Genomic DNA, 27,495 nt, shown 5'->3' on the forward strand with positions numbered 1-27,495 from the left:
TTAAAACTGCTAAAGATGGGACAGATCTTGAGAGAATAACCACAGATACATGAGTTTGAGTGGAACGGAACCAAGGCAGTCCTGTAAATTGAGTCACTGCTGCCCTCGTGTGGTAATGTGTTGGAGGTGGACAGCAGAATTTTTTACCTCACTCAAGTAGAAATCAAATTAAATCAAAGGAACCATTTTATTTTTATTTACATGTGAGGGGCTCTAAAGATTGAATCCTTCTCTGTGACTTTTTTTTTAAATAACTAAAATAAGTTTGTTTACATTCATATGAATCTACATAAGATGTTTGTTTCTTTCCTCTACAGCTTTTCGCAATGGTGTTCGCCATGTGTTTGTTCAGGGGAATCCAATAGATCAAGTTCACCGAAAGACTTTTTCAAAAAGGAAACACCACAAAAGAAAACTGAACCACTTGTCAAAGAATGTTGTACTCCATTTTTTATTTCTAAAATGATTAAAGAACAAAAAAAGAATCATTGACCTTTACTTCACAGCTGGACCTTTGAGGTACAAGGTAACAAAAGAATAAACATAGACAAAAATAGAACATTCTTTGAATACTGCGAAGATTTATTGGGCTTCTTGTCAGAAAGCCCAATGTTTAATTTTGACCAGGTGTTAAATAGACCAGATAAAGCCTGAAAAACTGATGAAGAAGGTGCTGCACTGATTTTTGGATGAAGAATATTTATACTGAGTAATGCTGGCTTGTTTGTATAGGCATTTGTGCTTTTAGTAAAAAAAAAATTTGATCAAACCACTGTTCGTTCACCAACATCAACACATCACCAGTCCTTGAATGCAAACTTTCACAAGCCCATTATATTAGTGTTATATAGTCATGTGAATTTCCATTTTTATCTATTCCTGTGTGGATGTTGGAGATGTGTGTGTGTGTGTGTGTGTGTGTGTGTGTGTGTGTGTGTGTGTGTGTGTGTGTGTGTGTGTGTGTGTGTGTGTGTGTGTGTGTGTGTGCGTGTGCGCGTGCTGGGTGAATGTACCTCTTTCTTGCTTGAAGACCAGCATTTTTTTTTTTTTGTATTGTGATGTTTATTGCTATAGTAATTCTGTGATTTTAGCTGAAATTGATGTGTATGCATTTGTATTGAAGATAAGACTAACATTAAAGGAATCTCTGACTGAGCATTTGCTCAGTGTCTCCATAAATCAGATCTTTGACAGTCCAAGGTTTAGTTTAATTGTTTCCACGTTGACATTATGAACTGCCAAATAAAAGAATCCAGGTCAGCTGACTTTTTTTTTTTATCTGTCCTTCAAGCATCTGCTTGCTGGTGCTCCCTGGACGGCTACTGCAGCTACACAGTGGAGCGGGTCATGGGGTATACTGACATTGAAAATGTATTACTCCGAAATTAACATAGAAACACATGAACTGGAAGACACAGAATTTTGCGGAGGGTAATGTGATCATAATAAACAAAAGCATGAAAGCATCATCACTTTGCTCATTCTGCACTCAATTCAAGTTGCAAACCATCAATAAAGGATTGTGGCAGCATGTAAAAAATACCTTCAGGGTACACCACCACAATCTTCCACTAGTAATGTGGAAAACAAAACACTTGTAGTTAGTGATGGAGAGGGGGCTGTGGATGGTAAAAATAGAGAGGAAGAAAAAAGAATACCATTAAAAAGAAGAATGTTCCATGTTCCAGTCTGCTCTGAACATGATTGAAGCAACAGCGTCCTCCCCGACTCCCGACCAATCTGCATCTGGCTAACATGCCAACAGTCCGCTTTGCATCTGATTGGTGCATTGACATTCCCTTCACTCCAGCTCCTTCTACACCAGATTGGAGAGTCGACATCTTCCTTTTGGAGCAGTGTATAATGGGAGTCATTTGGAAGATGCCTCAAAAGTTAATTTTTCCCTTTCTTTGTTTTTTTTTTAAAACTAACATTAACAATAGCAAATTGTTCAGTGTCATCGTCATCCCTGTAATATCTTACTCTATCCTCTACAGTCCCTCTTAGTGTAATCATACTATATATCCACAGATTAAGGCACTTGGCTTGTAAACCTGCCTGGAATTTGTGAAACCGAAATCAAATGTTTACATCATGGTCTCATAGCGGCCATCACCCTGTGATCCTGACACCCACGTGTTCCTTTCATGCCCCTAGAGAAAACTCCAGAGTTTTTGTCTTTGGCCATTTCAGCCTCAGACTGTCTCGGTCCCAGAGCACTTTTCATGGCCACCACAGAGGTGGAGACACAGATGTAGCCAGCCAACACCCAAAGGCAACCCCGTCCTCTCGCTCTTTCACTTTCCAGCTGTCTGGATCCCAGATGGTCCAATCATGGACTCCCCAGATGTTAATGATACTGCCCCCAAAGAGGCTTTAAAATCTGGGGTTATGTCAGAGTTCTTAATCATGGCTGGCTTGGTCGCCTTGTTGCTGTCTTGGCTGCCTCAGGACTAGACTTGCCACCTAACCCAGTTCAAGAGATCTCTCTCCGTCTGGCTGACTTGCCATCTCGACTACACCAGCCACAGAGCTCAGCCTTCCTGTGGCCAACTGCATCCCCAGTCAAAATGCTCAGCTTTCTCTCTGGCCATCCAGATCCCAAAGGATCCATCTGGCCTCCCCAGATGTTAATGCCACTGTCCCCAAAGAGATTGCAATGGTATTAATGTCTGGGGCAACATCAGAGTTCTCTGTCACAATCCCCAAGTTGCTGTGTTGGCTGCCCAAGAGCTCATTTTATGGCTGCTGCCTGAGCATCCATCTCAACTGCACCAGGCACAGAGCCAAAATTGCAGTGACATTAACATTTAGGGCAACTTCTTTAAGGAGTTCTTTGTCACTGTTGGTTTATTCCACGAATTGCTGTCTCAGCAGCACCAGCCCTAGAGCTGTCTATCTCAGCCTCCCAGTCACAGAGTCCTGGTCCCAGAGAAACTAGCCCATGATCAACATCACCTCAGTCCAAAATCTCTCTCCTTCTCAGGACATTGCGATCACAAAGGATCCAAATGGCCTCCACATATGTTAGTGCCATTGCCTTTAAATAAATGGCAGTGGCATTTACATCTTGGGTAACACCTTGGTTTAGTGGTTACTGAGTTCCCTCTCTTGGCCACATGGTCACAGAGCTCCAGTCACTAACTGCCCAGTGTCCAGAACCACCCCAGTGGAAAACGATCACCCCCTTGTGTCACTGTTTGGTTGAACCACCTTTTGCTTCAAACTACTAGCCTCTACTAACTTTGCACATACAGATTTTGCAATATTTGCCAACTCTTTGCAGAACTGCTCAAGTTCAGTTCAATTTGATGGTGACTGTTTGTGGACTGCAGTCTTCAAGTCATTCCACAGATTTTCAGTGGGCTCTGACTAGGCCATGCAAGGACATTCACCTTTTTCTCCTTCATCCACTGTGTGCTCTCTTTTGCTGTGTGCTTTGGGTCATTGTCATGTTAGAAGGTAAACTTTATCCCATTGACAACTTTCTGGCAGAGGGCAGCACGCACAGTGAACACTCTTTTCATAAATTCTTGCATCTGCTTCAGAGTTGCTGTAGGTCTCTTGGTATCCTCTCTGAGCAGTTTCCTCCTGCTCTTTTATCCAGTGTCTAGCGACCTCCTGATCCAGGGAGGGTCTGTGTACCAAATACCAAATAGTTTAGGAGGGGGTGAACCTTTTTACAACTCAGAGTTTCTGTTTTTTGTTAGATTTTTTATTTAAAGTTAGTTTACTAAATGGAAATAAATCTTTGGGTTGAGATGAAGCATTGTTAATGTGTATAGATTAGTAGCTAGAGCGAGTAGTACTTAAAGCAGATTTATATAACTGAATGTGGTTATTGTAAGCATTTAGATGTACACTTGGTTAACATTATAATACATTTCTGATCAAATGCATGTCTGTGTAGATACAGCCCAGGTTTGCTGCTTTTGTAAACTACTTGTTTTTTAGATTAAATCGGCAGAGAAAAGATGTCTGCCGCCCTCATGTGGCTGTGACATGAATTTGCGATGAATTTGAGATGAGATAATTTCCCAGCACGCGCAAGATCATGACGTAAATTAAATTGATAGTAAACAAAATCTCCATGAGCAAATAAATTCACAAGAGAACTCAAATCTGTAATATACATAAAAAAATTGAAGTTAATAGATCATGAAAATTCTGTGGGTTTCTATTTGTGTGTGTGTGTCTATATATATGTGTGTGTGTGTGTGTGTGTGTGTAATTTTACACCCCTACGTTGTTACAAACACGTCTTTCTCTCTGTGTTCAAAGCAGAATTAAATCATGTGATCTGGTGGAATACGCAGCTAATAAAGGTGCCAGTATTTTACAGCTACAGAACCAACCTGCCATATTTTACTGAGGGTTTTTTGGTGCATTTTTCTCCCACCCTCTGCATTGTATCACCCAACACTTTTTCTTGAGTAATAAACTCCTTTATCTTTGTCTCCTGACGTGCGTTTGTTTTTCTGTCTGTGCGTGTGAGATGGAGAGAGTTTAGCAAGGCCCAAGGGACTGAAACTCTGCCAGAAATGTAAGAAGAGTGAAGGGATCGGAGTGAGAAAGTAAAACTGGGTTGTGTGAGTGCCAGACTTCCTCCCTGATGGATTCATTTGGGAGAGCTCCATCCTCATCTGGAAGGCTGTCAGGTCCCAGCAGAGGTTTTATTGGGTGACAAGCATTGTGTTGGCTGTCTCCTTACAGCTCTGGATGCAGCCCAAAACTGTTGCTCAACCCAGAAGAAGACAAAGTTTGCTTCTCAGTCCTGTGAAATATGTTGAACTCTGGAACTCAGTATGTGAAATGCTCGTTTTATCTAGTGTGTGTGCATTTTATCTTAAAAGTGTATTTTTTAAATTTTTTTATTTTTTACAACTTTTAAGAATGGAATGAATAACCTTCCCTTTTCATGCTTTAAACAGGACAAATAAATAGAATTACAATCTATAAAATTTTTGGCTGTAGATGACGGACATGACATGCAGGTGCAAATTTCCGTGTGCAATGTGTTGAATTTCTCTATGGCTATTTTGTGTTAGAAGAATAATGGATTAAAATAGGATCCTATTGCAAAGCAGTTTACACTCTTTGGAATAAAGTCCAATCCTTGGTTGTTGTGGCCTGTTCTTTTGCTGAGGTGCAGTTTGCATGTAAATCATTCTCTTCCTCTTTCCACACCCTTTCTCTGGTCCAGCTGACTAATGCATTTTTTTTTTTGCCATGAGAGAAGTTTGTATATAGAAATTCATGCATTCAAATGATTTACTGCCATTATTTATGCATTTTAGGTTATCAATTAAAGCCAAAACAATTGGCCATGAACTAGACACAGCACAAAATATGTATATGTCTTGAAAATAACCTTTTTCACTCTTTGTTAGTTTAAAATGTCTTCTCAAGTAGAATAAAGTAAAAACGTTTTGTAGCGCGTGTTTAAATGTGTTTAGTTGTTTGTAAGTATTCCCATATCATTTTAATTTAATACATTTCAAGATTCTACGTATTATACAGCAACACCATAACACAAATGGATAAAATGCTTTATATTTTACACAGACTTGAATTTCATGACACATACAGTACAAACTTGTACAATATTTTCAGGCTGGAATTTAATGATCATTTTACAAAAGAAAATTAGTTATGTTATCAAGAATAACAGCAAAACCAGGAAAGCTATAGCATTAATTAAATCCAAACACACACAGGAAGCAAATTATTGTATTATGCAAAGTGCACGCTGTACAAACACAAAGAACCGCTGATAATATTTAACTGCATATCTCAGTAGTATTTAAACTGAGGAACTAATAAAGGAACAATGGAGCCACATTGTTGTGCCCTCTCTGAATACAGAACACTTTAATATCTACCGTTTACTACCCATAGTCTCATAAAATGTGACTGAGAAGAGTCAACTGGGTCAATTAATCATAAATATAAAGGAAAGCTTGAATGTACTTCTGTCAGCATGTAATAAAAAGCCAAAAACTACAAAAAAGAATCATTTTGCAGCACATTTTTGGCTAGTGAACCCTAATGGCACCAAACCTAGTGTCTCTTCTCACACTTCATGATAACCAGAATCCCATGTTAGGTTTTGGATGGTGAGCCACCCTGCAGCAGGAGCAACTCAAACTTCTCTGGTGTGAAGGTCTAATGCTGCATGGAGCCAGGAAATTAATGAAGTTAGGCTTATGTTCCAGCTGATAGAGCTGTGTCCCTCAAACACAAAACAAACAGAACATTCCAACATTTGTCTGGAAACAGTGCCCTATTACCTCTGCTTTAGAGAATGTGGCTGTGATTAAAGGGAGTATTTTGGGGGCTTGAGCTGGACGGAATCTGAATGTTTGTCATATCAAGAATGAAGAGAACAAAACCTGATGCTTCACTGGCTTATACAGCGTTGCTTTCACACCGTCTGGATCTATTAAGTGTCCTCTTTGGCTGGTACAGAATTCTGCTCCCTGTAAAATGTCTCACATAGAATGGGAAGCACTTGCTCTTCTTGTTTTATTATGATGCTATATTCTGGCCTATTCTTAGTGAGCTGTTTAAGCCTAATAGTGCATGATAACCGATGCCAGAGAAATCTTCATAAGCCTTACTAAAAACAAGCACTGACAACAATGTGTCCTGCTCCGGTATTTAATTCAAATAATTCAGACAAAATGTTAAACATCCAGCAAGCTTTCATGAAGCTAAGTGCAAATTTCCTATTTTATCTAAAATTTTGTTCTATGTTGAGCACATTTACCACTTATTTAAAAGGCTTAAAGGGATAATTCACCCCAAAATGAAACTTTTGTTATAATTTGCACACCTTTTGTTTCTGTTTTTGTCCACACAAAGAAATCAGTGTGACCCAAAACAACAACATTGGACCCCACTGACTTTCATTGTCACACACACACACACACACACACACACACACACACACACACACACACACACACACACACACACACACACACACACACATACTTTCAGAATATATTTTCTGTGTGTGTTATGTGGGTAAACTATCCCTCTGAGATTCACTGCTGGCACCATTAATTTCAGAATCTTGTGTAAAAAACAATTTTGTTCCTATATTTTAAAGTTTGAGGTCAGTAAGATATTTAAAAAAAGAAATTAATAATTTTATTCAGAAAGGATCCATTCAGTTGATCAGAAGTGACATTAAAGACATTTATAATTTTACAATATATGTATATGTACTGATAATATGCATGCTATAATGATTTCTGAAGGATCATATTATTTTTTTATCTATTAAAATAGGAATATTTTACATTTCAATTATATTTCACAATATTACTGTTTTTATTGTATTTATGAACAAATGCGCATAAGAGACTTATTTAAAAAACAAAGAAATCCTACATACCCCAAACTTTTGAACAGTAGTGTATATATCTGGTAATGGGAAAAAATAGTACATACTGATTTTTTTCAATGGTAAAACATGGGAAATCTGTATATTCATATATTAATTTGGAAAAGGGCTTGCTGGTATCCACACATTCAAACTCCCAATGCACAATCCACTTCCTCAAAAAATTCAAAATTAAATCTCTGACAAGTGTTTTAAAGCTTCTAGCCTCCATTTCTCATGTTCATATTGGCTCCAGATGGCATAAACGTTCACCTCATTAGTGCTGACAGCTTAGGGCTGAGGTTATCTGGTCTTCTGTGTCCCAGATGAAGGCATCATGTGGTCCATGTGATTGCTGCGCTGTGCTCCTTTGCCTTCATCCGCAGGCTGGCGATGCTGGAGGATTTGCGATCTGGTTCAATGCTGAGATCAAATCCATTAAGGAATCCACTCACTCCTGAGTTGCCGAAAAGACTGCCCATATGTGTCTGTCCCATGTTCCCACCAGGACTTGGCATACCAAGGAAATCAGACACACCGCTAGCAGAGTGAGGGTGAGGGGTCATACAGGAAGCTACAGTATCACAAGGTACCACACAGCCGGGCACTGGTGAGGCTGCACTGCTGCCACTTAGCCAAGATGAGTTCTGAATCTAAAAAAAACAACACACACATTTCAAATCCCTGAGTTCATGTGAATTAAACAATACAAATATACAACAGTTACACTCATATGAGAACACTCATATACAATCCAAACAGCACTGTTTCAGTGACTTCCAGTGACAGAAGGTGATCGACAAGTACGTTATTTGAACTAGTCACTTAAACGATTCATTCATAATGCTGATTCATTCAAAAGTGTCTAATATACATACTTCCCTACTATATATATATATATATATATATATATATATATATATATATATATATATATATGGGGATGTTTTTGTGACATATCAGGACACAACTCTGTGTAATGAAATGGGTGTGACACAAGGTATTACAAGGAGAGGGTGACTTATGAGGACATAACCCATGTCCCCATTTTTCAAAACGCTTATAAATCATACAGAATGAGTTTTTTTGAGAAAGTAAAAATGCACAAAGTTTCCTGTGAGGGTTAGGGTTAGGTGAAAGGTTGGTGAAGGGTCGTAGAATACACAGTTTGTACAGTATAAAAACCATTACGCCTATGGGATGTCCCCAGTTTTCACAAAAACAAACATTTGTGTGTGTGTGTGTGTGTGTGTGTGTTTAAATTTGTATATAAATTGAAATCTATGAATGGTAGTACAGATTTTCCTTTTACCTGTGCATAATTTTCCGGTCGTGTTAGAAGAGGAAGCTCATATGCTGTTGAGAAGTGTGTTCGGACCTGCTGCATCTGGCCAAAGCGTTCTCTTTTTCTCCATTTGGCCCGTCGATTCTGAAACCACACCTGTGGGAAATGAGCCAAAAACATGATTGTTTGAAATATCTGTCTGCAAAAGCCCAGGATTTGGAGTGAATACACTGTGAATTTTATTGTATAAACTTTTATTCTGTTTCTGTATTGGTACTGAAAAAGCTAATTATTGATGCTGCTTATAACGATAAGCATTATTAAAAAGTCTGTCTACTGAGAACTGGATTCTCCCTCTAGTGACTTGTAGTGAAAACCTGGACACATGCAAAGCCATAAATCGTGAGGCACTTGAAAGCCATGCCACGGCTCCTCAGCTGACGTCTTTAATGTGCTGTCCACACTGCACTATTTATGTATGGATTTGAACTCTCCCCTGCCAGCACAGGTTGGGGCTCTGCTCTTTGATAGCTGTTCCTCTGTCTCCCCTCAGCCAGCGGGTCCGGCCTCGCTTATGTCTGGAGCAGGTCCACCTCATCAATCACAACGAGGCCAGTTCTGATCCGCTGTTAGTGCGCCATGACACAGACCAACAACCCCAAACCACAGCTGAGTGCTCTCAGACCTCAGACTTATGTTTCCACATAGTATGATTTGTAAGTAAAGGTAAAAAATATATATATATATATATATATGTCATTTATCGATGGAATATGGCTTCCATTTGTTCCATTTATGCATCAGTGATGCTTTCACTGACTATTTCAAAAGGGAAGCATCAATCTCTCCATACCACTGAGCTTAAACTTGGATTGTGGGATATACTGTATCTCTGTCCAATCACATCACAGTTTCCATAAGCCCCAAGAGCATGCTGCAATCACAAGAATGAGGAACCATAAAGGTAACAAAAGATACAATGCATTGACACTTTTCTTTATTTAAGCAACAAAATATATTGCTTGAATTAGCTTAAGTTGTCCTCTAGGAGCCGTTTGTATATAAAGTAATTTGATCTTTCAGGCCGAAGTCATGGCCTGCTCCTGACATCCAGTGCCATTATGATCATTGTGTCATCTGTTTTGGGAATCTTTGTCATTTAATCCCTGTCTCTTTGGACATTTATATTGTTATTCCTTGGTCTTCGAAGTTCAGAGCAATCAGAGATAATGACCAAAGGTCAATGACCCGAGCAGCATCCGTTTTCTTAGTTTATGTTGTTCCTCTTTCCTCTACAAGGGTGGAAATGTGCTGAAGATGAATTGAAGGATATTTTACAAAGTAAATCTTTTTTACATTAAACATGACTAAACTAAACCAGCTTGAGAAGACTGTAAGGCCCTATATGAGACAGAAAGAAGTAAGGAAGCCACTTTTTGGAACACAGTATAAAAAAAGTAATTGTGACATTTAACTTCACAATTCCGACTTTAGTTCTCACAACTCCAAGTATTTACATCTTGCTATTTTCACTCTCTTTTTTTTGCTCACAAATAAAAGTTTATAATGCAATAACGCAATTTCATCTTTCAATTTTTAGTTAACATCTCGCAATTCTGACTTTTTCTCTCAAATGCACGTTTATAACAGTTCAGACTTTATTCCTTAAAATTGCAATTTTGAGTTAACATCTTACAATTCTGACTATCTTACTAAAATCGTATAACACAAATATATAACACAAATATATAACACAATAATGACTATTTCGTGCAGTTGGCAGTTTATATCTTGAGTTAACACATTGCAACTTTTACTTTGTTTATACGTCTTGCCATTATGCATCTTGCAATTCTGACTTTTTTTTCTTAGAATTCCAAGTTGCTATTTTATATCTTGAGATTTTGAGTTAACCTCACAAATCTGAATTTTTTCTCAAAAAATGTAACAATTAACAAATAACAATATGGACTATTTCTCGCAATTGTGAGTTTATATCTTGAGAGTTAACATTTTGCAAACTCTGCCTTTATTTCTGGGAGTTCATATCTTGCAATTTTAAGGTAACGTTTTGCAACCCTGTCTTTTTTTTTTCAGAACGGCAAGTTTTTTCGTAACTGAGATTTTGTTTTTGTTTGTTTTGTTTCGTTCTCAGATGCACTTTCTCCTTCGCTCTTTCTTTTCTTTAAACTCAAAATCTGAAGGGAAATAAGGATGTTAGAGAGTGAAAGGGGAGAATGCTGGAGGCTGGAGTTTGTTTACATTTCATGTTTAATTTCCTGACGCCTAAGCCCCCGGCTTTCCAGAGCTGCCCCCACTGACCTCTCAGAGACCCACAGACTTGAGCAGTGGACCTTTCGTGCGGATCCACAGCCATGTATAAGAACACTTTGTATGCTTCACTACACATATGTGCTCGCATTTCAATATGCATGTTTAGAAAATAAAAAGAAAGCAAATTATATTCCAAAATGTATGTTCAAAGTATGTCCCGAGGACAGAAACTATGATATCATCCAAAACATCCTCCTTTAAAGAGTGTTGAGGGAACAAGTTGTGTCTGAGCAGGACAGAGCAGCAGCCAGCACTAAACAACAGCACTGGGGAGGAAAGCAGGAGGGGCTCATCTCAATTACGTATGTCTGTAGGTATGTTTTTGAAATACGGGTCAAACCCTGTAGTCACTCAACAGAGTCTGCACTGTGTTGTCAGCCTACAGAGGTAATTAGACTCATGTGTCTGTGATAGTTGGTTCTGTTTGGACTCGGAATGAATGCAGTTACTGCACTGTACCTTCAAAACAGGGCCAGGTTCCTGACAAGGACTCATTCCCTGCGTGGAAATTGATTATGGCATCTCAAACTGTGTTTTCTTCCCCTGGCAAAGACTGTGTGTTTTTTTTCCTTCCCTAACTCTTCTTAACATCCTTAAACACTGTGGTGTGGAGAGGTACATTAAACAGGGACTAGAACTTTTGGAAACAGTATTTGGGTCCAGCTTCTCTGTCATGATGCGAGAATTGACATCTGAGTCTTGCACAGCAGAGACTATCGGCCTTTTTTTTCTCAGCAGAGCAGGATCTACAGATTTGTGGCATGTTTTAGGGGAGAATTCTGAGGAAAAGATTTCAAAAATGTTTAAACGGAGCTGCTAGAATTAAATGGAGCTATTAGAAAACACTATTAACAAATAATAATAATAATAATATTCCACCACCACCATTAATAATAATAAGACAAGTTATTATAAAAATAAAATATAAAATAATATTATAAAATATTATCCATTCGTCCATTCTCCGAACCACTTCTCCTCTGTACGGTCACTAGATATATTATTAAAAATATTAAACGTTATTTTGGTATAATATTGTATTATTTTGTATAATATCGTATTTTAATGTAATTTACACAGCAAATATATCAAATTCTTACAAGGATACGCTGACCAGGCTTACCTGTACTCTTGCTTCCGTGAGGTCTGTCCTGAGGGCTAGTTGTTCTCGAGCGTAGACATCAGGGTAATGTGTCTTCTGGAAAACCTTCTCCAGCTCCTCCAGCTGATAGCTGGTGAAGGTGGTGCGGTTCCGTCTCTTTTTGCCTTTGTTGCTCTCGGCCTCAGGTCTGTCCAGACTGCTGAGCTGAGAGACAGGCTGTTCCGCTTGACCTTTGACCCCGGGGTCTTTCACACTGATGTAACTACCATCAATACCCGTGGGATCAGCAGACTGAGGCATCTCCGTGTCTGTCAGTCCAGTGCCATCTTTACCTGGGGAAAGACATGTTTCAATTCATTAACTGTGGATTTTGTGTTTGGCTCTTTAATAGAGAAGAACGAGTGTTTATGTTGTCCTGCTTCTCTCAACCCATTACCATCTTTACAGAAAACTGAAGCTGTGTCGATCATGTGTCTGAAGTGCGGAGGCAAATTAAAATTGAAACCACATTTACAAAAACTACTCCCTATACAAATATTCTTTATTTCTTCATAAAGAGGGTTCTGTTGTCGTCCTTCAGTTTCAAGGACCTCTAATGTATAACAAGCCTTGCTGAGTTGAAATTATGTTCTCCGTGTTGGATGTCTGAATCTGTATCCAAACATTCCAGGATTGTAAGTAAATAATCAAAACATGCCTATTCTAATCACACTCTACTGAGGCTCTCTGGTCCATGAATATAGTAGTATAATAGTTAAGTAATTATTAGTTCTATGTACTACCATTTCAATTACTTGAAATATATTACTTGATATAATGCAAACATTGTGTATATACATGTTTTTAATAGCACATATTGTATATTTAAATAAAATACTGTTACTGCATTTATTATTACAATACACTCTAAAAACTGCTGGGTTGAAAACAACCCAATTTGGGTTATTTTGACAACCCAGCGCTGGGTCAAAAAGGGACGAACCCAGCGCTGGGTTGTTTTAACCCAACCAGTTGGGTTATCATATCTAACCCAGCCTGCTGGGTTGCCTTTTTTATGGTTTAAAATGACTATATTGCAGGGTTTCAAAAAACAGAGCGGGTGTTTTTTTTATCACTGTATTTCAGAAGGAAAACTACTGTATTTAGAAAATGTTCAATATCATTTCGCATGTGCTTGATAAGGCAGCGTTTGTGAGCTCAGCACCGCTCTGCAGCCGTTACCGGAGAAACCTACCTCTCCCGCTCTTAGCGCCTCCTGCTGGAAGAAAATAAACTCGCAGAGTGCAGCCATGTGGGGAAACAATGCATTTCTACGTTAAAATTAACCCAAATTGAGCTAGGCATTAAACCTACAAATGTTGTTCATTTTAAATATCACTTTTACACACAAATAATAATTATCAAAAGGAAAATATTTATTAAAAACAAGAGAAAAGTCAAAAAGTAACATGTTAGAAGAAATGCAGAAAAGGATGGCATTAACAGCTACAGAGTTCATAAACAAAGCATTGAACATTTGATGAATATAACTTAAGATCAAATTGGACTTTGTTCAATTGTATATATTGAATAAAAATATACGAAAACACATACAATAAATTTACAATTAGTTCGGTTTTTTTCCAACTATTCTGGCATGACAGTACACAAATAAATCACAACATTAACTTTGATATTATAACATTTAACAGACGCATGTGTGTGTGTGTGTGTGTGTGTGTGTGTGTGAAAGAATGTGAGCAGGTGTATGAATGACAGAGTGTAAACTCTTCTACTAAACAACGCAGAAAAAGCATTTAACTTTTTTTTTTTTTACAAATTATACACTTACAGTTTGTTTCAAAGTCCATGAATACAGATCATGCATCACAGTCAATTTTCATGATCTCTTTAGCATAACTGATGTAATCATGAAGAAACCCCATCAGCACAGCATGTGACATCTTCTACATCATCCAGGGCAGCGTCCTCCTTTAAAGCCACCGCTGTTTAGGTGGAAAGAAGATTCTCCTCTCTGACCAGCATTCATCCCAGTCACTGCCTGTTCTTCATCAGTGGCCTAAGAGAAACACATTTGAAAAAATTAAACATTTAATTAAACTATCCATTTTCAGGTAGAGGTGCATTCACATCCGTAACGATAGGTAAATAATCGGTTTTAAAGTTTCAACACTTTGTGCGGTTGTTTAATGTCTCAGTCCACCACAGCACTCCTGAAGGCTATAATGGCAGCACTAGTGTGAGGACATGCGATATTGTTTGAATAAATATTGCTTTCAGAAAGCTTCTTTACTGAAACATTAAAACAGACATGACATTCACATACCTCACAATATTCACGTACATTGAGGGCTGCTCTTCAAACCGTTAGTTCACCAAATAGTTAAAATGTTTATAATTTACTCTCCTCATGTTTTTCCAGACTCATACAAAATCTGCAAATTTTTGGGAAAACGTATGAATATATTTAATATTCTCTTTTTGTGTCCTCCATTGCTGGTCTGGAAGACCAGTATTTTATTTTGAACATACATGTTTGCTATCATATAATTTAAGATGTATTCATATATAAATATCAGAATTTACTTCTACAATAACTCTGTATTTATGAAGCTTGAAAATACTGATTATCTAAACTATAAATGGATTAACAAATATTATGAGAAAACTAAAAATATATTAATTTATGTTGTAAAGACAGACAAAAGTCTTATAGGTTTGGAATGACATGAGGGCAAGTAAATGATTTTTTGTGTGAACTTTACCTCTAAAGGGGGTCGCACACCGGACGAGAAGCGCAGCGCCGCGTCGCGTCGCGCCACGTCTTTAAAATTCGAACACATTATTCTCTATGTGAGTACACACACCGGCGGCGCCATTCGGCGTCTGTCCGCGGCGCCCAGCTACGACTCAGAACGCTGTTCAAATTTCTGCCGCGCCACAGAGCGCCATCCGCATAGTTTTATATTAAAAAACCCAGATGTTATAAACTGAAACTGAAATTAAAGTACAGCACACTTGTTTCATTTAAATAAAACATTACAAAGTGTTTGGTTACGTTTTCAGCAGCACAGTTGCCTAGACAACAGATGCAACAAAACAATAACAGACTTATTATAATAACACAGATTCTTTTCATTAATTAACGTTAAAAACTCAGCTTTTATCAATTAGAATCATATATTTAAAATTAAAATAATAGATGAAGTTAAAACTCTCCCATCTTGCTGCGAAATTGAGCTCACGCATATAGAATGTGCGCGTCCAGTGTGCGATACCTCGAGTTGTCCTACATGTGGCGCGACGCGACGCGGCGCGTCTCGTCCGGTGTGCGACCGCCTTAAGAGCGAAGACCAAGAATAATGACTCTCCAAATCAGACAACTCCAAAGTTGGTTTGAGTTCTGCAATAAAAAACACAGACATCAATGGTTTTAATGAAATGAGCACGTAATCACACTGTTGTTGCATCAAAATGTGAAGTAAACTGGCAGGAAACAACAGAAAAATTTATTTTCTAAAAATAACTTACATAAAATCTCAAAGGAATGATGCTCTCCCATGTCTCTTGCTTTTAACATCTACAAAAACAAAAAACAAACATTATTTTACTCTTAGTAAAACACAACAACAACTGATAACATGAAATTATGAAGTTTACTTGCCTTAAACGATCTTTCCCTCTCTTCAGAAGAAGCGGAGAAAACCACCTCCTCACACAAGCACTTGTGTGTCCTTAACTCCAGTTAGTTTGAGTTCTGCAAAGAGGGACATCAATGGCTTCAATAAAATATTAACATATACATATATAAAATCACACTGTTTTTGCATCAAAATGTGAAGTTAACAGGCAGGACACAACAGAAACATTAATTTTCTAAAAAAAAAGTAATAATAATTTAACTTACATCAGTCTCAAAAGAATGAAGTTATCTTGTCTCTGGATTTCAACATCTAAAAAAAACACACACATTATTTTAGTCTTAGTCAAAATAAAGATAACTTGATGTTATTCTGAAGTTTACTCTCCTTAAACCGTCTGTCCCTCTCTTCAGAAGAACACCTCCTCATCCTCACACAGGTCTGTGACTCCTCACACAAACAGCTTCTGTGTCTTTAACTCTCAGCGCGAGGACAATGAAGACAGGAGCTGGACAAGTCTGAAATATTACATGTAAAACATACTTTTAACAGTTACCACTTCAACAGCCTCAAAATAATTATGCTAGTCTTTACTACACAATGCCGTTTCCTTTAGGAGACAAACATACATTCAGTTTAACCGCGAAAAAAAAAGACAAATTCACATGAGCGTAACCGTGACCATAACCGTCTGTTAACGCCTCAAAGAGAACAGATAATGTAAAATCTTATGTGAATATGACAAAATACATTCACAGACGTTATATTAAAAGTACATCCTCCGTTCAGTACCGTTACATGAGGCAAGACCTCCATGTCCTAGGCGAAAACCGCGTCCGTTTTTTATATATATATAACGTTAAGCTCCTTTGTTTCCGCCTTTCATAAAACCTTCCGCCTTTCATACAACCGGGTAAACAATAAAAGATAACTTTACATTTTGAATATTTAACGTTACTTACCATAGTCTTTCACTCGCTTCTCGCTTCTATCACGCTGAGAAAATGGCGGCTGCTCGCACTGGAGACGTACGATTTTGACGTGACGTGCGTGCTCTCCTTCACGTCCGCGTCCTCAACCCACCCCGCTGGGTTAAAAAAGATAGTTATTTTCAACCCAAACTTGGGTTAAAACATCCCAAAGTCCTATCCAACGGCCTCAACCCAGCAGTTGGGTTGAAAAAACAACCCAGCGTTTTTTAGAGTGTACTGACCCTTCCCTTACCCCTTAACCCACCTTTAAACTCAACCATAGCATGAAAACTATCCATAATCTTATCCATATCCCATCTCAACAACAGTATTTTGCAATATATAATGAACACAATACAGTACATAGTGTTCATACATATATGACACTGTTGTCTTGGTAACCAAGCACTCTTTATAGCTTTTGATAAAACTTTATTAGAGGCAAATTTGTGGATTGCCATAGGCCATGTGGCATTATATCCAAATACTGTATGCTATATTGAATATATATCCAATAGAAATATATATTATTAAACAAATATTCAAATCATGTTTTTTAATTAAATTGACTTGAATATATTTTTTTACATTTAAGTGCAAAAAAAATAAAAAAAAATAAAATAAGGTCATGATCTAACAGACTTTGTCCTGTGGGCTCTGATTTAAAGAGCCAGTAAGATGAATATTCTAAGCTTCCTATCACTGTTTATAAGTCCTGTACAACAGGTTTAAATCCATCCAAGGTTAAAAAACATTGTCATTTTGTCAAAATATCATTTTAAAATTACCTCAATTCTCAGAGATCCCCAAACGGTTCGCGCGAAGCTGTTCAAAAGATTCAGTCTCCTTAAACCCCACCTTTCGTTAGCATACTGTGTTCTGATTGGTCAACTAACAGAACCAGTTTGGATTGGTTGTTCCAATTCCAAGAGTTCCGTTTCTCCCAAGACGGTAGGCAGAGATTATTATGCAAAGTGTTCTAGTGACGTACATAGAGATGTGCAAAAGATTTGAAATCTATAACGACTCGTTTCAGCGATTCAGAGTCGACTCCTTTACTTTAGAAGCCAATAACTTTATAAATCGTGTACTTTTTGGTTTAATTACTTTGCACATTGTTTACACCGATGGACAGTTACATTATACACTGTAATACAGGTAATTTTTGAGTTCACATCTGTGTGGCTCTTTAAGCATCTCTGTTTTGTTTGTTTTTTTGTTTTTTTTGCCATACCATTTTGTGATAACTCTGTTCCTCTGTCTCTCTGTGTTTGGCAGAGAACTCATCATAATTGCTGTGGTGAGCACTTTGAGTCCCACCCTGCTGTCTTTCCTTGGCTTTGTAGCCCATGTTATGCTGAGTCTGCGTACCACCAAAGTTTTTAAGCAGTGCCATTGCATGTTTTGCATTTCAGAGCCAAAGCTCCTTGGTTTTGGCAGCCATTTTTGCATTGACAGCAATAGTCTGGGCTTGGTAACTGTCCAAATGTTTGGGGATTTTAGAGATGCTCTGTGTTGTTGTTTCTGTTTGCTACAGTATATAGAACGCAGAATCTAACTAAAGACATGGAGATATACATTTCATTATATACTGTTCTTTACAAAGTTGCAAAAAATGTTATTCCAAACATTGCAGAAAGCCTACATTTGCATTACATAGTCTGTACCTGGCCATTTACACTTGATATATAACAGCACTCTTTGACACAATACCTCAGCACTTCAACAGAATTCAACAGTGCCTTGGCTTAGCTTCTTTGCACAATGGTTACTCGTTATATAGCAGGTGCCTTTAGCCACAGTGACTTTCAGCACATTTTGTACAGAGACTGTTCCCTTGTAGTAGCTTGGGATGAAATATTTTGCTCAAGGGTGCACTAGTGAAAGGGAATCTCTGTAAATACAGTATCAACTTTATGAGGATATAACTTGTAACCTTTGTGCAATCAGCCCATTTAACATTAGATTACTTTTATGCATTTGGCAAATGCTTTTATCCAAAGTGAATTGCATTGCAATGCAAGGTATACATTTCATCAAGTTCATGCATTCAAATCAATCCCATGATGTTGGCTTTGTTAACACTATTATTTGAAACACAAGAACTCTACAAGTATATATAACTACTACCAAATGCCTGCCTACAAGCTCAAATTCTAACTATAAGTGACAATAGATGACTAAATACACAAAAGATATATAACTAAATACACTAATCATTTTCCTAAAGACATACTAGCAAATTTCCCCTTTGGAAATAACTCTAATAATAATAATAAATAAATAAAAATTACAGGTCAACTTCAATACTGATTGCAAAAGCCCTCATTTCCTTTCTGCAAAGTGGTTGTTATAGCAATACCACTTTTAAAAAATCTATTCACACCCAGGTAGATTTTTTTATTCGAGTACATGCTTGTTGCAGTCACTAGCATGAGAACATTAAGTCTGTCTTTGAATTAGCAGAGGTCAGATGTTTGCTAGGAGCGGCTATTTAATCACTGCAAGAAACAAGGAGAAAACTTCAAAAGTGTGATTGCAAAAAAACTATAACTTTCAGTGAAATATTCTTAAAATAACCGTTTTTATAGTGTAAAGAACACTTTAATATTCTGAAGAAACTTTGTCCACTAAAGAACCATTTGTTCAATGAAAAAGTTCTGTGGATATTAAATCCATATGGATTCATTGTGAAATGATAAATACCAATTAAGAAATTTTATTTTCTATAAGGTTCTCATTTTAAACATGAAAGTTCTAATCTAAGTTGTCTAAAGAAATATGACCTCAAAAAACGCATTAATCTCATTAAAGGTTAATTCACAATACTGAATGTTGTAAATACAGGTATCTATGCAGAAGCAAATCTTCCAGATGTTCCTGTTTGAAGATCAATGCCTGCGAGCCACACAGGAATGTGGATTCTGTGGGAAAGCAGGACAGTGTTTCCGTTAAATCTGAGCTCCTGATAAAAGACCTCACACATGACTCCCATATCCCACAGAACTGAGCCAGCTTTCTGTCTCCAAGATTTCACTCTCAGATGCTCACTATAACTTAAAATAGCCCAAGAAGAGGATGTAAATATGGTCTTCATTGCATGCACTGAGTAAAGCATCTTGCACATACAGGTATATACATCTTGCATATATATATATTAGGGGTGTAACGGTTCACAAAATTCACGGTTCGGTTCGATACGATACACTGATGTCACGGTTCGGTTCGGTTCGGTACGTTTTAGATACAGCAAAATGTAAAAACATCTCAACTTTTCAGAATGCTGCAAGCGCACCGCGGGTCATGTGACAAGAACTAACCAGTCAGCTTCATCCTTTCCCGTAACAACGTTGAAAACTCAGCCAAGATGAAGGAACAGCTGATCATAGTTGTATATGGATTGCAATTTTGAAATAAATTTAGTAGCAGAGCTACTGCAAGCGATTTTTAGAGCTTGCAAATCCATTTATCCTTCGCTGAAATTTCCGCGTCTCATGGAGAGAGCACGTCATTGTTGCTTAGCAAAGACAGACGACTCATGAGCGCTTCTGCCCGAGCGCTTTGGAAAGGAGGAGAAAGACGCGCTTAGCGTTTTCCATGCGTTTTTAGGCGCGATATGTGAACGGCCCCTAAGGCGCTCGCTCACTCAGCACGCGCTGAAGGCTCGTTGCAAAATGTCTAATGCATTTAACAGACCAGAAATATAAGATCCTAAAATAACCAACAGGTCTGGTGTGGGTGCACTTTGGATTCCCTGTAAGCTATAATACCGGTGTCTAAATGCTGCAGGGATAGTTTGTTGCGTGCTTGTTTCTCATTTTTTTCGTCTTTTCCCAGATACTGACACAATAAGGTGATGTCAGCGTAAATGAGTTGACATGTTTCAAGTATTCCCGCTGGTGTTTTTTTTTTTTTTTTTTTTTTTTTTGTATTCCCGCTGGTGTACCCTGTCATGTTGCAGATGCGACATACCGTTGTTTTTTTATCCACCACTCTCTTGCCATCACCATTATAGCTTAAAGGGAATCCAAAGTGCACCCAAACACCAGACCTGTTGGTTACTGGAGGATCTTCTTTTTTCTGGTATGTTAAACACATTGGCCATTTTGCAACGAGCCTTCAGCGCGTACTGAGTGAGCGAGCGCCTGACTGAGTAGTACCCTAACATAAACATATAAGTTGGTGTTTTTTTCTTCTTCGGGAGTGTCAGGGGCGTTGCCTGTTACGTCGTTTGGGTTATTGGGCTACCTTGTTGAACGCATATCATTATATTTCTCTTTTTTTTTTTTTTTTTTTTTTTTTTTTTTTATATAATGAATTAGTCCAACGAACCGTTCGGTATACATAATGCGTTACGCGTACCGAACCGAAAGCGTCGTACCGAATGGTTCAATACGAATACGCGTATCGTTACACCCCTAATATATATATATATATATATATATATATATAGATAGATAGATAGATATATCAATAACAAGGAACAAGGAAGTAGCTGTGAAATCCTGACTAGCTGTTCACTAAAGGAATTTTTTCCACGGCTCCTTTTTGCAAGCAGTGATTGCACTTCAGACCTGAGAACGTAACCATCGTAAGTTGAATAATACCTCTGAGGTGATGCGGTCAAGGTGAGGTAGTTCATTTGTTCTATGATGTTAAGAACCCAACTTGACACATCTGGCAAAGCTTTCCAACCCTAAAGAACGGATGGCTTTTCGAGTGGCAGTTTGCTGCACAGGTGTGGGGAACTGACATTTGTGTTAATATGAGGAGAGGAGAAATGCCCTTTTGAGTATGTGGATCCACTATCACAGCACTAGTTTGTTTGGGCATATGCTGAATGGGGAGGATGAGCCCAACTTGAATGGAGCTTCCATTGCTCAGTGTTGAGAAGAGGAGTGGAGAGCGGGTGTTAGACTTCTTCAAAGGAGTTCAATCCTCGGCGAGAACTGACCCTTTCCTCTACCTCTCTGCATTTGGATCAGGCTTCTGAGGCTCCAGATCAGTCTGTATTGGGCACCTTGACGTCTAGAAAACAGGTAGGGTTTTGCTGTCCTGGGGCGCTGCTAAAGCCCAGGCTCAGACTTGAGCTGGGGCTGAGGCAGCACTGGCTTGGCTTGGCTTGGAAGGCCAAACAGTCCTTGTGAGAGACTGACGAGTCTAAAAAGGCAACCTTGTCAGTGAATGTCAATAAGACATGTTCGCTAGGGCTACGGTTGTCCTGCAGGGCTTAGATGAATGCGCTGCATAGGCTTTTAACCCCAAGGCCGATGCAGAGTCAGCGAGGAGATGATCTTCATCACTGAAGAAGAAAATTCTGATGAAATGGCACTCAGAGACAACTTATACTAGAAGTCGGCTCCCCTCCATTTGGTGGGTTGAAGCAGCATTGGTTCATGCAGCTTAACGAACATGATCAAATCAGGCTTCGGTATCAGACTAAAGTTTCCCCATAGCATGATTAACGCAATGGGGAGAGACCGTTCAAATAGGAACAGGTTGTTACATTTGTACAGTCTTTTACCATTAAAATTACAATCATCTTTGACACCATTGTGTCTGCTGAAGAATGCTGTAGACATTTACATTATTATAAGGCAAATGAAGAAATGAATACCCGCACTTAAAGAATAATAAATAATGAGTAAAAGCTCTATTGTTTTTTTCCCTTTTCCTCCTCAAATACACACACAAAAAAGAAGCTTAACTCGTATGTGAAACACCAGTTGTAAGGATGTAACGTCATGTCGAATGATTACAGCTTAGGGTTACAGCAATGACAGAAAGCAAGAACTTCATTCTCCTTTATACAATGCCCAATTTAATTGAAATATTTTGTCCATGATGTCACAACTTTGAAAACTGTTATCCACACAATTAAACAACATAACAAGAAAAAGTGCAATGTGTTCAACCTTCAGGATCCAAGCTCTGCAGAGACTGTCTCGCTACAGCAGATGTTTAATAGCCAACTTAATATCCCATCTATCGTTGAATGCTGGTTTATTTGCACATGTCATTTTGTATGGAAAGGTTATGTAAACCAGTCAGGGATTGTCGTTTTAGGCCTCCCAGTGGAACTGACTGTGCTGAGCAAAACAGCATGAATGAAATCTTTAGGAGTCCATACCACACATCTACCTCTGAATAATGCTTTACTGCTGCAAGCCATGAATCACAGCAGGTTTCTTGCTTTGGTGTGGTACTTCATTAATATTTCCAAAAATGTATAAAATTTTGAACTGATTTTAAAAGCACTGTCTGATTACAGCATTAGTTGAGGATTAACCTTCTTTTGGAAGTATTGCTACAATAAGACTGATGATATTAAACTACTAGATACTCAAGTCAGTTCTTATGTACAATTACAAAAGTTCCTTAAACCAGTTTTGGCCATGTATAATTGTTCTTAACCATGACAAACAGTGTTACTGTTACTGTAGTTTTACAGGACTCTGATTGGCTGGAAAGAGCTGAACACCTTCTCATATTTCGGATCTAGGTGGCATGATCACAAGATAAGTTTACAACCCGCACTTGAAGGCATGCTATCTTGAGTCAGTGGACACACATCTTCCCTTTTCTCTATGTTGAACAAAAGTTTGTCTAGATTCTCAGCTTCGCAATTTTCTCCAACTGGTCAATCAGTTCCTCAATGCTTGAGGCTGGAGCTTACCCTTGACATCTACAGCACAAACCACAATAAGCTCCAAGAATGGTGTAGGAACCACACAGTGTTCATTCTCCTCAAACCGCAGACAGGAAAAACGCTATAAGTACAGCACTGTCTGTGCATCATCTAACAATAATATCTTCATGAAAGAGATACTAGTGATTATCTCATATCTTCATGCTTACCCAGGAATTTGGTATTACTAACAATTTGACAAGCTATTTTTCTGAAAATTGTACAATATGTTTTACATCCGTGTCCAGTTATCCTGTAAAAGTATTTTTACAAAAAAAATGTTATTTATTTATTTATTTATTTACAAATAGCCCCAAATATCACAGATTTTTATGTACAAAATATATATATATACATATTTTTACTTTAAATTACTTCTATGGGATGGAATTATTGGCTTCAAAATACAGTCAACTATATGCCAAATAAGAGTTTAACAATTTGTTAACTGTGTGTTTATGTCTCTTCAAATGTGGTTGCAGAAAATAGAGAATATTATTTGTTTATATTTTATTATAATATGTTTAATAAAAGAGCAGAAAAACCCAGGCTGTTGATAGTATTGTGTGTGTGTGTGTGTGTGATTTGTCTGATTGTTTTGCTTTGAAAGTAGAGGCATTTCTAATAACAACCTGGATACATTATAATTTCCCAATGACCCGAAAGGTTTGGATGTTACAAATGTTTTCGATATAATTAATCAGTGTAATTGTTCAAATAGCAGTTGTAACCAAATATAAGCAATATTTAAAGGTCCTGTGCAGACAAATACAAATGCAAGATACAAATACAAGATGAATATTTAATTAATTGTTTATTCATGTTTATGTTTATTTATTTGTATTAACTGTTGTCAGAAAAGCCAATTAATCATTTAATTTAAACTGTCTTAAGATGTCATAATAAACAATTCAGACTACATGGTAATTTTTCTAAGGCCAATAAAAAAACCTGCCTTACCTAGCACACTATGCGTTGATGATACAGTCGGTGTCTATTTTCACTGGCCTGCGGTCAACACATACTAAATAGTGATTTACAACCACAGAGATGGATTTCCACCACTGTTTGTAAGAAAATGATGATAATCTGACTTTTAGATACTGTATACATTTTTGTATTTTCGTGACTTCTGCTTTGATTGTTTATGAGACCACCAGACGAACTAGGTATATATTTTTATGAAAAAAAAAAAAAAAATGTTAGATGCGACAAATTTCAGGCAATCATGAATGTGCATTTGGCTAATTGCAGGCTTCAGAACTGTGTGTGGCCTAATTACCAGATAAATCACTCACGAGGCAAAGTCTATTTTTTAATATGTGACTAAATAAATTAATCAGGCCTAATTATGTTTAACATGTATTTAGTGAATTTACGCTTCCTCAATTGCAGCTCATTGCATTAAACAGAAGAGTTAAATTTCTTAAATCCTAGTCACAAAACACAAAAATGTGAGCGAAATAAAAACACCTTTATTCGATTTAATAAATACAAAAGGTTTCATGTAGAAAACTCCTTTACAGTTTTGCGATTATGTCAATTACAGGGATTTTAGATTTTGCGGACAAGCAGGTCTATTATAAGTTTTTTTTTCTTCTGACGAGCTTCATTATTTTCAGCCCATTACAAAGTAAAAAATATTGTTAACATTCATAGTTTCAAATTAACTCTCATTATCTCCTTACTATATCCTAATAAAGCGGTTAAAAATTAAAAATAGAAGTTTGTGACTTCAGCAAATCTTTTTGATTTTAACTAAATATTTAAAGCACACACATTTTTTTTTTTATTATTATTTTATATTTATTTATTTTTTTACAGAGGGTTCAACAGTTAATGTAAACTATGGAACAAATGTGCGAACAAATTAAAGTTTATACGCTATACTCACATTGTTAAAGGCCTTCTTTTACCCTCAACGTGGAGATGTTCTGATTTTACCATAATTATTAAATTGCACTGACACTCATCAGGTTGAAACTGAAGCAAACTGACTGTCATGTCTGAAGATATAGGCTGATAAATGTAGATGCCACTCACCGTAGCAGGAGATGAGCTCGCCGTCCTCCAGTTTGTCGTCTTCAGGGGGAGTTTTGCATGTGGGTCTCTGCATGAAAAGATACTTGCTGTAGGCGCTCTCGGGTGAGCTATCGTCCAGTGAAGGACACTCCTGGTGGAAAGGACTTCTCGGCTTGTCCCCGTAAGTTTGACCTTTAACGGGCAGGAACGTGGGACTGTATTTGGAGTCGCTCGGCTGGAACGTCCTGTAAGGACTGGCCTGTTGGACTCTTCCTTGTCCTGATGATGGAGAATAATATGAATCCATGGAGGTCATATCGCAGTATGAGACGCACGTATCTGCGTTCATACCGACAAAAAAACAGAGGCAAAATATCCTAACTTTTTTTGTAAATCTAAACGTCACTCTCGCTCGAGTCTCCTCTCATTCACAGACGGCCATGCACTCTCTCACACACCCACACCAGGGCGACAGCTGGAGTTGGTTAAAATGATTCAGATGTTTTCCAGAAACTAGTCAAAAGAGAATGCTAGAAAGCGTCTTTAGGCTTTGGAGGAGAGAGAGAGAGAGAGCTCTGGACGGAGGATGTTGTCCTGGTGTCTGCTGGTCCCGTCATGATAAGAGGTCAGACCGTTGAGAGCATGAGCTTTTGCCTCTAACAAGCACGTGAGGAAAACAACGCATGACAGTAATGCAATTAAGGCCTTGACTTGACTGACAGTGTATACGAATAAATGGATCAAGTAAATGTCATGCACAAACATTTTAAATGAAAATATTTGTAACAATTCCATTATTACTCAATCAAAATGCTTTACAGTAATGTTGTAAGGTAGAATATATATATATATATATATATATATATATATATATATATATATATATATATATATATATATATATATATATATATATATTATAAGATTATAAGTCCTATAAGGATGAAAAAGTTATAATTTTTTTGTAATATTTTGCAATTACAAGTTTACTATTTCAATTAAATGAGAGTTACTATTGGATGTTAGAGGGAAGAGTTGTGCAGGTGAGTTGTAAGAGTAAGTTAAAAGGGTGAAATCATACATGATGACCACCTTCCTGAGGTCACTTAAGTTGTAAGACTTTCTTTTTTTTATTTTTTATTTATTTGTTTATTTTATTTTTTATTTTTTTTGCATTGATGTATTTGCATGTTTTAATCAAATGTAAACATTTTTCTGTATTTTTCTGTTTTAATATTACAAGTGCCCAAATTACTGAAAATAATGAGTGATATGACCAGTTTTTTCTCTAATGAAGTGGCAAATTTTAGAATAAGAAAGCCATAATATGTGAGACCATATTATTGAATTGAACCTGTGATTTTTTGCATTGCTTTTGCTATGCATTATTTGAACTACAAGAACCATTGTATTTTAAAAGAAAGTGTGCACCAATATTTATTACTTTCAGCAATATTTATCCTACATTTATTTTGTAAGTCTGTAATTTTTTTTTTTTACTTTATTCAAATTATACCATACAAGCACACAGACATTGTCAGAACAACAACAACAAAAGATTTAACCATTACAATATATTGTTTTCACAAACATTCTGGAAAATGTCTTTTCTAATCAGTTTATGAGTTGATTTTTTTTTTTTTTTTTTTGCTAAACTTATTTTATTAAAATAGATTAATATCTTTTTGATTTGCTGAGTTTTTCTGTAAAAATTACACACATTTTATTTCATTTTATTTCATTATATCTTCTCCAATTAGAAAATTATTTGCAAGGAGAGAAGCCTAAGTCAGTGGTCACCGTCTGTGAGTATCCATCAACAAAATTTTGTTCTGTCTATCTAATTTCATCTTTGACCTTCCTGTCAAGTTCAAGAATCGACAGGGGGGTAAAATAATACACCAGATCAATTTGGACCTGTACCTTGAATCCTGGCTAGTTTATACAGCCCTTAAGGATGATTACAGGAATGCTGGGATTGGGAATTTGTGAAACTAACAGAATGATTGGCAAAAAACTGCCCCTCAATTTAGTGCTCATATCACAAACGGCAGTGCTGCTG

General features: G+C 37.3%; 2 protein-coding genes and 1 long non-coding RNA gene across 4 annotated transcripts in view; 1 reads left to right on the forward strand and 2 right to left on the reverse strand.

Moving 5' to 3' along the window:
- Window positions 1-4,463, forward strand: part of LOC127934391 (tetraspanin-18-like) — a 44,994-nt gene extending 40,531 nt beyond the window's left edge. For both annotated transcript variants that reach the window (XM_052531757.1, XM_052531758.1), the window contains exon 9: window positions 318-4,463. In XM_052531757.1, the coding sequence (XP_052387717.1) occupies window positions 318-365 (48 nt within the window). In that variant the 3' untranslated portion in view covers window positions 366-4,463. The remainder of the gene's footprint in view (window positions 1-317) is intronic.
- Window positions 4,464-5,535: 1,072 nt separating this feature from the next.
- Window positions 5,536-26,115, reverse strand: LOC127933870 (homeobox protein aristaless-like 4). Its single transcript, XM_052530915.1, has 4 exons — window positions 25,455-26,115; window positions 12,133-12,443; window positions 8,703-8,831; window positions 5,536-8,043 (listed from the first exon to the last, which is right to left on the reverse strand). The coding sequence occupies exons 1-4, from the start codon at window positions 25,780-25,782 to the stop codon at window positions 7,726-7,728; spliced, it is 1,086 nt and encodes a 361-aa protein (XP_052386875.1). The 5' UTR covers window positions 25,783-26,115; the 3' UTR covers window positions 5,536-7,725.
- Window positions 15,776-16,948, reverse strand: LOC127933871 (uncharacterized). Its single transcript, XR_008147593.1, has 3 exons — window positions 16,715-16,948; window positions 16,019-16,270; window positions 15,776-15,868 (listed from the first exon to the last, which is right to left on the reverse strand). It is a non-coding gene; the product is annotated as an uncharacterized LOC127933871 (long non-coding RNA).
- Window positions 26,116-27,495: the final 1,380 nt, after the last annotated feature.

This window comes from Carassius gibelio, chromosome A18 (genome assembly GCF_023724105.1).
Source record: "Carassius gibelio isolate Cgi1373 ecotype wild population from Czech Republic chromosome A18, carGib1.2-hapl.c, whole genome shotgun sequence".
NCBI classification, from domain to species: Eukaryota; Metazoa; Chordata; class Actinopteri; order Cypriniformes; family Cyprinidae; genus Carassius; species Carassius gibelio.

Bases quoted from the DNA above. Each gene is read 5' to 3' on its own strand.
- LOC127933870 (XM_052530915.1), bottom strand. From the start codon at position 25,782: ATGAACGCAGATACGTGCGTCTCATACTGCGATATGACCTCCATGGAT. The intron at 8,832-12,132 runs GTAAGCCTGGTC...CATTTCCCACAG, and splicing joins TCACGGAAGCAAGAGTACAG to GTGTGGTTTCAGAATCGACG. The intron at 8,044-8,702 runs GTAAAAGGAAAA...TGTTTTTTTTAG, and splicing joins GACCGGAAAATTATGCACAG to ATTCAGAACTCATCTTGGCT.